Source organism: Sander lucioperca, chromosome 21 (genome assembly GCF_008315115.2).
Source record: "Sander lucioperca isolate FBNREF2018 chromosome 21, SLUC_FBN_1.2, whole genome shotgun sequence".
Classification (NCBI taxonomy): domain Eukaryota; kingdom Metazoa; phylum Chordata; class Actinopteri; order Perciformes; family Percidae; genus Sander; species Sander lucioperca.
Window position 1 is genome coordinate 19,804,819 of NC_050193.1, and position 10,736 is coordinate 19,815,554.

At 43.6% G+C, this 10,736-nt stretch overlaps 1 protein-coding gene across 3 annotated transcripts in view; it reads right to left on the minus strand.

The window, feature by feature from the left end:
* Positions 1-328: 328 nt before the first annotated feature.
* The window catches only part of atxn2l (ataxin 2-like), a 26,161-nt gene continuing 15,753 nt past the window's right edge, over positions 329-10,736 (minus strand). For 2 of the 3 annotated variants that reach the window (XM_031314614.2, XM_031314616.2), the window contains exons 14-23: positions 10,641-10,736; positions 9,663-9,732; positions 9,286-9,447; positions 9,117-9,180; positions 7,891-8,048; positions 6,153-6,285; positions 4,998-5,110; positions 4,440-4,622; positions 1,650-1,812; positions 663-721 (exon numbers count right to left, since the gene is read on the minus strand). The exon at positions 10,641-10,736 is cut by the window's right edge and continues 179 nt beyond it. In XM_031314614.2, coding sequence (XP_031170474.1) covers positions 663-721; positions 1,650-1,812; positions 4,440-4,622; positions 4,998-5,110; positions 6,153-6,285; positions 7,891-8,048; positions 9,117-9,180; positions 9,286-9,447; positions 9,663-9,732; positions 10,641-10,736 — 1,201 coding nt within the window. Of the gene's footprint in view, positions 722-1,649; positions 1,813-4,439; positions 4,623-4,997; positions 5,111-6,152; positions 6,286-7,890; positions 8,049-9,116; positions 9,181-9,285; positions 9,448-9,662; positions 9,733-10,640 lie in introns of all 3 variants that reach the window. The other variant, XM_031314613.2, reaches the window with a different exon arrangement.

The window sequence follows — 10,736 nt, forward strand, 5'->3', positions numbered from 1 at the left end:
CCTGGATTCGGTGCATCCCTGGTTTGATGTTTGTGGTAAAATCCAAAAGAGACTTACGCAAATAACACGGAAGCTGATTGGCTGCAATATAAGTTACACGTTGATTTCATTTGTAGTCGTAACACAGTGAGAAAAAGAACTACAACACCACTAATTATTTTGGACCTAGAACACAACACGTCAATGAATTTAGGACTTTTTCAGGCCTAACATTTAGATTTTTTTTGAAACCCTGACTTACTGAACAGAGCTGAGAGTTGGTCGTCTCCTGTAACTCTCCAGACAGCCAATCCATCAAACTAAACACTGACCTCCAAGGACACGGTGTTTTTCAGTGGTTTTATTATTAATGAACTAGTTTCGTCTGTAAAAGGACAGGGGGGGGGGGGGGGCTGTTTCCACTGCCGTCAGTCTAAATGTTTCCACTCGTTATCGTCTTCAGTCCAGCTTTGTGTTCACATGTGAAAACCGTCTGTATTTACATTTTAAAATCCAGAAACGTCTTTCTGTCTAAAGGATGAAGTGGGTCAAAATGAGGATGTGTTAATTTGATGTCAGGAGGGGGGAATGTTACGAGTTATTTGGGGATTTTGGGGTTGTTTTTTTTTCCATCACGCAGTAGCGCTCGTCTCCCTCGCTCCTGAAGCCAGCTGGGACGGGTTTCAGTTTGCAGAGGGGTGAAAGGTCAGCTGCTGGCCAGGGTGAGCCTGGACCTGAAGAGCTGGAAGACACAACATACACACGTTTCTTAAAATCTGTTCATTCAAAAACACCCTCAATTACACAAGTAAAGACAAGTGGCACCTTTAGTGCTGCGATCGAATAAGTCATAGTATAATATGTCGGAAAAAGTCATGAAAAGTCATAGTATAGTATGTCAAAAAAAAGTTATAAAAAAGTAATGGTGTGCACCATCTGCTCCAACCTTACGTTTATGAGGCAACAACTCTACCTCTAAGCCACAAAAACTTTTTGACATGCTTTACTATACATTTTCTTAACGTTTGACATATTATACTTATATTTTACTTTTTCGACATACTATACTTTTACTTTTTATGACTTTTCTCGACATACTATACGATGACCTGTCACACATTGTGAAATTTGTTTTGTATGTTTGAAGGTGCCAATAAAAAATTTGATCACAAAAAAGTTTAAAAAATTCATAGTATGTCAAATTTTTAAAGGCACAATATATATAATATAGTATTTCGGAAAAAGTCAGTATAGTATGTCGAAAAAAGTCATGAAAAGTCATGAAAAGTCATAGTATAGTATGTCGAAAAAAGTTTTAAAAAGTCATAGTATAGCATGATGAAAATAGTTTTAAAAAGTCATAGTATAGTATGATGAAAATAGTTTTAAAAAGTCATAGTATAGTATGATGAAAAAAGTCAAAAAGTTGAAAAAGGTTTCAAAAAGTCTCGTGGCTTAGAGGTAGAGCTGTTGCCTCATAAACGCAAGGTTGGTGGATCAATCCCAGGCTCCTCTATGTATGTATGTCGAAAAAAGTCATAGTATAGTATGTCAAGAAAAGTCATAAAAAGTCATAGTATGTCAAAAATTAAAAAAGAAAAGTCATAGTATAGCATGATGAAAGAAGTCAAGATATGTCATAGTATAGCATGTCAGAGCCAGTGTTGTACCTTGTGGGTGTCCGATGTAGAAGTGTTGTGGCGCTCCCTGTTGGGGGCCATGTTGGGGGTTGGAGCCCCCGCCCTGCTGAGGGGAGACGTAGTGCAGCATGACGGGCGGCAGGCCGTGGCCAGCAGAGTGGTGCGGTCCAGACATCCCTCCTGTAACATGAGCCTGCAGGGGACAAATAAGACGCCACATGACAATCTGCGTCTGACGGCAGCTTTAGCTTTAGATTTCCTGCTCGCAGACTAAATCCACATATTGCAGGCTAATCGGCCTCGGCGCTTGAGCGGGATGTGTGAACTATTAAAAACGCTCACTGATGCCTCGCAGACACATTCCAGATACCTAGCTGGTTAAAGCCTCGTTTCCACCAAGCAGTCAACTTGGTTCAGTTTAGTTTGTTACACATTTTGTGTTTCCATTATCAAAAGTAGTGGATGGTACACACAGAACTGCTCCTTTCCGTTCTGGGTTTTGTTACCCCTCTGCTGAGGTACCTAGCACTCTCCGATACTAGGTTGGAGCTAGAAACACTGCAGTCCCTGAATGGTGCAGACGTTCCTCTGCATCGTGAAGAGGTTAAATAACATCTGGCTCTATGTGAAAAGCAACGACAGAGAGAAACAGACTTGTGGTTTGAGAGTTAAAGGTGAACTCGTGAAAGTATTGTCCATAGGAATCCCCCCCAAAACATCCCATTTAGAGAGTAAATTCCATTAACATATTCTTCATAAAGCCTTACAATCATTCCCCGAAAGAACCAAGTAGGCATCACTTATTGCACGATTCAAATTTTCATCAAAACTTGCCATTCACAGCGTGTAACGTTACTTTCTATATTTTGGGTCCAATTGCGTTCTCACCAAAAGTGAACTGAACTCTGGAGCACTTGAAGGTGAACAGAGACCCAAGAGCACTCCAGCTTTTTCATGAGCACCAGAGTTTAGATGTTCTGTGTTCCCAGAGTGTGAATGAGCTTTCACAAACGAACCGGACTATGCAACCAAACGTTCTAGGGTTCGGTTAAAACGGACCAAACTGCTCAGGTGTGAAAGCAACCTTAAAGCAGTTACACACCAGCCAGACGGCTGTTACACACCGGCCAGACGGCCGTTACACACCGGCCAGACGGCTGTTACAGACCGGCCAGACGACCGTTACACACCGGCCAGACGGCCGTTACACACCGCCCAGACGGCCGTTACACACCGCCCAGACGACCGTTACACACCGGCCAGACGGCCGACCGTCGGCAGTAAAGCCAGTGTGACTGATCAGTCTCCCCGAGTTGGTCCAAAAAGTTCCTCAGAACACCGAAGAGACCAGACGTAATACGTCTCCATAACAGCAGACGGTGATAATCTGGATTGTCGCCCAAAAAAATGAAAACTGGCAAAGCAAAACAAAACAGCTGATTGGATGAACGCGTTATGTGGGTCTGGCTGCTGCTTCCTGATTTTGGATTTTTCAACCGGCCATTAATGGCGGCTCGTTCAGAATACGATCTCATATTGGACTAAAATAGTTCACCGAAACGTGTTTCTGAAAACATTTGAAGAGAGAAATAGGCCGTGCAGTTGCTGAATCTGTCTTCATTTCAGATCAACAAAGGTCAGTTTAGAAGATTTTCATCAGATTTTGAGAGACTCTAGTCACGCTCATCCCACTCGCCGTTTCCGGGTTAGCTCTCCACCAATCAGATGGCTCATTGAGTCTGACTGTCCTGTCTCTGACTGAACATGTCAGGTTGGCCCAAATGAAGGCTGACGGCCCCTCCAACGGACGACGGCACGGAGCACACCGACCAGACTCGAGTCACCGACCTCGCCAGACTGTCAGACGGCCGATTATCGGCCCGGCGTGTAACTCATAGGTGTGATTGGCAAATGACAAAAAAGCAGGAAATATAATAAATATAAGAAATGGAGAAATCAAATCTTACATGATATGTGCAAAACTGCAAGGTTAAGAGCCTATACTTTGCATTGTTGTAGTATCAACAGGTATTTACATTACTGTTAATCAGTCATCACTTGATTACATAACATAACATAGCTTTATTTGTAAAGCGCCTTTCATACACAGAGTGCAGCTCAAAGCGCTTTTACATCCAAAACATTCAACACAACTCTCGCAGGAGCACATTTAAAGCACGCAAACAGTATATTTGCACTGTTGCACTGGTATTTTGCACATTTACATTACACATTGCATTACCTTGTTATAATATAATAAGTGACCCTTACAATGTGCCAAACATAATGAGCCACATGAAGAGACAGAGCAGCATATGACAGTAGCAACAGCTGACAAGATTTGGGTCTGTGGTGACCAGGTCCACCTCATACACACTTCCTTCTCCTATTCTCTCTCTTTACTACCACACACACACACACACACACACACACACACACACACACACACACACACGTTTGTTTCCCTATCTTTGTGGGGACCTGTCATTGACATAATGCATTCCCTAGCTCCTTACCCTAACCCTAACCCTAACCCACTAAATGCCTAACCTTAACCCTTACCCTCACCATAACCTAATTCTAACCCTAATCCTACAACCAAGTCTTAACCCTCAAACAGACCTTTAACCTTGTGGGGTCCAGCATTTTGGGCCCCACAAGGATGTCCGGACCCCACAAGTATACTGGACTCCCCAGTTTTTGGACCCCACGAATATAGTTAAACAAGCACACACACACACACACACACACACACACACACACACACACACACACAGATAGACACACACACAGACAGAGTTGGCGGCTGTTCATATTCACCTGTGTGAGCTGGCTGATGGAGGGGAAGCCGTGGGGCAGCGGCTGGTGGGTGGGGAGGCTGTATCCCTGCATGGTGTAGGAGGCCTGGGGGGAGCTGTGGCCTGGCTGCATGTTAGGAGGGTTGGGGGCCGACAAACCTCCAGAGTGGAACAAGGACTGAGGCTGAGGACCAGCCTGGTTTGACTGAGAGGGAAAACAGAGTTTGATATAAAGATTAAAAAACCTATTATTTTCCTCTTTTTTGTCAGAAATGTCTTAATGCTTCTCTAACATTTGAAAACAGGTTTTGTGTTTCCATCTCAGAAACACTGTTTGTTTCAATATTATTTTAGGTATGAAAAATATCTCCATATTTTATATATATATATATATATATATATATATATATATATATATATATATATATATATATATATATATGTGGGGTCGCCACGGTCAAATCAACATAGAGGAAACACTGCTAGCCTTTACAAACTGTATACATTACTGCCAACCATTTTACAAAGTACGCCAAGGCTTTTCTTTGGGACTAAACGCTACCTGATCAGCCAGTGTTACCTGATTGTGTCCGGGACTGGGAGCTGTGTGCTGGGGAGGAGGCTGGTTCCCAGTGGGGGTGCTGGACGGCTGAGGATGATGCATGGGGCCCGAATGGTGAGAGAACGACTGAGCTGAGAGAAAAACAACAAATAAAAGAGTGAATTTAGCAACTTCTCAGTCCTTTAAGGTCCAATGTGTAGGAATTTCTCCCATCTAGCATTGAGATCATATATCAATGAACTCTCTCGCTCCACGTAGTTCAGAGTAGGTGTTACAACTACGGTAGCCTTCATGCTTCAAGAAGACGCTCTCTTGCTCTTTTTAATCTCCTTTTTCTTTTTCTGGGTGAAGAAGAAGAAGACTCCTGTTCCTGAAATTTGAATTTTGAATACGTGTGGTCCTCCATGTTTCTTCTTCAGGAAGCTACGATACCCGTTATCAGCATTAGCAGCAGCTGTTAGTTTATCATGTGACAGAGACAACATGAAAGGTGGAGCAGTATCACACACACACACACACACACACACACTAAGGTGGAGCAGTGTGTCCTGTATGTCTCTTACCAGCTAACGTATTTCTAGATGGATCATGAATATGGAGCGTCTACTCCAGTTCATGCTAACTCAAATGTTAAATTTCAACCAATAGGAATGTAGGAAAGGACAAGTTTGTAACGGGCAACAAGACTTAGATAAAGAACAACCAAACACGTTACACACTGGAGCTTTAAAAGGTGCAATAATCCTGCAGAAGCCACAGCTGATCGTTTACACACAACTTTTGGCTGATCTGAAGGTTACAACTAACTTAAATATAGATGGTTTAAATTGGACCTGTTAAGTATTTTCTTACATTTAAACAAAACAAATTAGGGCTGAAACGATTCCTCGAGAAACTTGATTACTTAAAAACATGAATGCAAATTCTTTCAGAAGCTCCGAAAGTCTCCAAACATTTCATGTGGTGTTTATTTCCAACGAAGAAGATAAGAACTCAAACATGGGAGATAAACTTTAGGTTTAGGCAGCAAGAACATTTTGCATCACGTCTTTTCCTCTCAACGAATGACTTATCATGAGAACTAAACTAACCTATACACAGAAAGTTCATGGTTAGATTAGATTTAAATAATATCCTGCTGCGGCTTCCATTCCCAAACTGAACTGAGCTTACCATACATGGCCTGTTGTGGCCCCTGGGGGCCCTCAGCCTGGCCGGGGTACTGGGGGCCAGGTGGACCCATCTGCTGGGGAGGGGCCCCGGGCGTCAGCATCCTCGCTCCCCCCTGCAGCATCGAGTAAACTGTCTGGAAACAACAAGACACAGAAGACAGAAGTAAAGTCAAAGATTTTATCAACTACTCACAGTTAGGGCTGCAACTAACAATTACTTTCATAGTCGATTAATCTGTCGATTATTTTCTCGATTAATCGATTAGTTGTTTGATCTATAAAAATGTCAAAACATGGTGAAAAATGTGGATCAGTGTTTCCCAAAGTAGAGATGGTCCGATACCATTTTTTGCTTCCTGATATTGATTCTGATACCTGAACTTGTGTATCGGCCGATACCGAATACTGATCTGATACCAGTGTGTCATATATTTTATTATGTTTTAACAGCTGTATACTACTATCTCTGTATGGATGATATGATGTATAACAGCTGTATACTACTATCCCTGTATGATGATATGATGTATAACAGCTGTATACTACTATCCCTGTATGATGATATGATGTATAACAGCTGTATACTACTATCCCTGTATGGATGATATGATGTATAACAGCTGTATACTACTATCCCTGTATGATGATATGATGTATAACAGCTGTATACTACTATCCCTGTATGATGATATGATGTATAACAGCTGTATACTACTATCTCTGTATGGATGATATGATGTATAACAGCTGTATACTACTATCCCTGTATGATGATATGATGTATAACAGCTGTATACTACTATCCCTGTATGATGATATGATGTATAACAGCTGTATACTACTATCTCTGTATGATGATATGATGTATAACAGCTGTATACTACTATCCCTGTATGATGATATGATGTATAACAGCTGTATACTACTATCTCTGTATGATGATATGATGTATAACAGCTGTATACTACTATCCCTGTATGATGATATGATGTATAACAGCTGTATACTACTATCTCTGTATAGATGATATGATGTATAACAGCTGTATACTACTATCTCTGTATGGATGTGATATGATTTCTATCTTTGTTGTCAGTCTGCCTCAGGTTAAACTCTTTGTAACGCTAGCCTACCGTTAGCTACAGTAGTAACTGGATTAAACACGGCTAAAATGCTGACAGCTAAACGGTGTAGTGTGACTGTATTTCACTGTAGAGGATTTCAACAGAGGGACGTACAACAGTCTGCTGCTAAAGCTATGAGCTAACAGACTCAAACTAGCACTGGTCACTGCTGTTGTCTGAAAACACAGACGGGACTAAATGTTGCGTTTACTGGTAAACTGGTAAACCTCGTAACGACTTATGGCCGACTGCGCGGTGCAGGGAACAACTCTGATTGGCTCATGGAGGCACGTGATCAGAGAGTGGTTTACGGAGCTTTGATACGGAGCGTTCTACGAACGGAATGAAGCATTTTAAAAATCGCTCGATCACGTGAATTTGATCGTGGGAAGCCAAAATCGTGATCGTGATTAAAATTTGATTAATTGTGCAGTCCTAATTTACAGTAATTGCAAAGTCACATGTTTTATTGCATGTCTTATGTTTTATCAGTCCTGGTGTGTGTATTTTGTCCATGTGGTCTACTGAGAGCAGGGCTGATCGTAGAGTATAGAGTGTAGAGATTGTTGTATACTGAACGTTATAGACTACAAACTACTAGTCAAATGTGCGTACCTGTCCGTGGTAGTGTGGGGGCATGGCCTGGAGCACCTGGCCGTACTGCAGGTAGGACTGCGGGTAAGGGGAAGCCACCAGCGGGGGTCCTGCTGCCGAGGCTGCAGCCGAGAGCATGGGGGAGGCCGAGTGCTCCGGGCGCTGTCCCACCACCGGGCCTGAAACGCCACAACACACGGTCAGTTTCACGGTTCACCTGAGAGTCATGTTGATAGTCAGTAGGGCTGCACGATACCAGGAAAACACACGATACTGTTGTTGGACATCCCGTGGACCATTTTACTACAATACATCTCACAAAGCATTATTGTAAACAGGAAGTATTTTATAATGTTGCGTGGAGTCAGGCAGTTACGCTGTTAGCTGACGTGATTTAATGTGTGTGTGTGTTTGTGTATTTGTGTGTGTGTGTGTGTGTGTGTGTGTGTGTTTGTGTGCGTGTGTGTCTGTCTGTGTGTGTGTCTCTGTTTCTGTGTGTGTGTGTCTGTGTATGTCTCTGTGTGTGTGTGTGTGTGTCTGTGTGTGTGTCTCTGTTTCTGTGTGTGTGTGTGTGTGTGTGTGTGTGTCTCTGTTTCTGTGTGTGTCTCTGTGTGTGTGTGTGTGTCTGTGTGTGTGTCTCTGTTTCTGTGTGTGTGTGTGTGTGTGTCTCTGTGTGTGTGTGTGTGTGTGTGTGTCTCTGTGTGTGTGTGTGTGTGTGTGTGTGTCTGTGTGTGTGTCTGTTTCTGTGTGTGTGTGTGTGTCTCTGTTTCTGTGTGTGTGTGTGTGTGTGTGTGTGTGTGTGTGTGTGTGTGTGTGTGTGTGTGTCTCTGTGTGTGTGTGTGTGTGTGTGTGTGTCTGTGTGTGTCTGTTTCTGTGTGTGTGTGTGTGTGTCTCTGTTTCTGTGTGTGTGTGTGTGTGTGTGTGTCTGTGTGTGTGTCTCTGTGTGTGTGTGTGTGTGTGTGTGTGTGTGTGTGTGTCTGTGTGTGTGTGTGTGTCTCTGTTTCTGTGTGTGTGTGTGTGTGTGTGTGTGTGTGTGTGTCTCTGTGTGTGTGTCTCTGTGTGTGTGTGTGTGTGTGTGTGTGTCTCTGTGTGTGTGTCTGTGTGTGTGTGTGTGTGTGTGTGTGTGTGTGTGTGTGTGTGTCTGTGTGTGTGTGTGTCTCTGTGTGTGTGTGTGTGTGTGTGTGTGTGTGTGTGTGTGTGTGTGTGTGTGTGTGTGTGTGTGTGTGTGTGTGTGTGTGTGTGTGTACCTTTGGCTCTGGGGTATTTGCCCTGGTTGACCGTTGACATGGTGTACTGATACATCTGAGGAGCCTAAAGAAGAGGAGACGACAGACTTTAAATCACAGCAGTGTAATCACGCCATCTGATAATATAGAATATATGACAGAAGACACTGAAGAGAGGAAGGGCTGAGACCTGGATCTGGTGTCCCTGGATGTGGAGGGGAGAGACGTAGGACAGGTAGTGGCCCGGTGGGTTGCTGTAGATAGCGCCCCCTCCTGGCTGTCCTTGAGGCGCCAGAACCAGAGAGGGGCTGGGAGGGGTCGGCCGGGGAGGGGTGGGGGTCGGCGCCGGCTTCTGTCACAACACACAGAAAGAAATACTGTCAGAGGGGAAAATCTGAAGTCAGTTTAGCTAAAGTTCAGATTCAACATGAAAGGCTGAGAGGTTTCTCATAGACCAGTTGACACGACATATATCAGATTACATGTTTGTTAAAGGGTCAAATCCTTCTCCGACAGACATCAAACATTAATTAAAATCAGAAGGGGATTGTGTTTTAACAAACTAACCTGGACTGTGTTAACTTTAACGGGAAGAAATTCTTTTGCATTTGGATTCAATGTTGAGTTCTTCACTTGCCTGCAAAACAGAAAACAACAGAAAAGATGCATTTGGCGGCAAAATATACATTGAACCAGTGTATTGTGTTATGTTTGTAGATCTCTGTGTGTGTGTGTGTGTGTGTGTGTGTGTGTGTGTGTGTGTGTGGGAGGAATTTGTATGAAACACTTTATGCTACATTTTAGAGATGCACCGATAGAGCGGCCGGTGACCAGAATTGGCCGGTTTTCACGTGCCCGGCCATGACCGGCGACCGGCAGGTCAGTCTGACATATGGTGATTTCATGCTGGTCAACGCTACAATTAACTGACAACATAAGTTATACCAGTTACAGTTCTCAAGGACGCACGCACACACGGACGCCACGGCACGGACGCCACGGCACGGACGCCACAGCACGGACGCCACAGCACGGACGCCACAGCACGGACGCCACGGCACGCTCTCTAGTTCCTTTCTCTCAACTTCTCCACCGTGTGTCGGCGCTATTCTCCACATGTAGGAACCTGGTGAATTAACCTGCAACATGTCAGCTGTTTGGGAATTCTTCAGCGTGTGTGCAGAAGATAACAAGTTTACAATATGCAACACCTGCAAGGAGAAAGTAGGGCGTGGAGGGACGACACCAAAAACCTAAATCACATTTCTTTAGTTGATATTGATGTGAAAAGAAGGAAATGGTTCTAACATTGCTCTTTAGATGTGTGTGAATGTCCCACACCAGGAGTAATTTATATAGTTCTATTTTATAGTGATCCATTATCTGTTCAACATGAAATCAGTATCGGCTAAAATCGGTATCAGCTGGTCTAACTCAAAGAAAATCGGAATCAGCCTAGAAAGTTGTAATTGGTGCATCTCTACTACATTTACATGTATGAAAAGTGTGATTAATTGATTGATAGTAGTCACAGTAGTGACTTACGTTACAGCTGCAGAGTCTGGACGTTCCCCGCTCTCTGAGCAGCCGTCCTCGCTGCCGGCGGCCGGGGTCCCAGGCTGCGGCCCCTCTGGCCCTGCA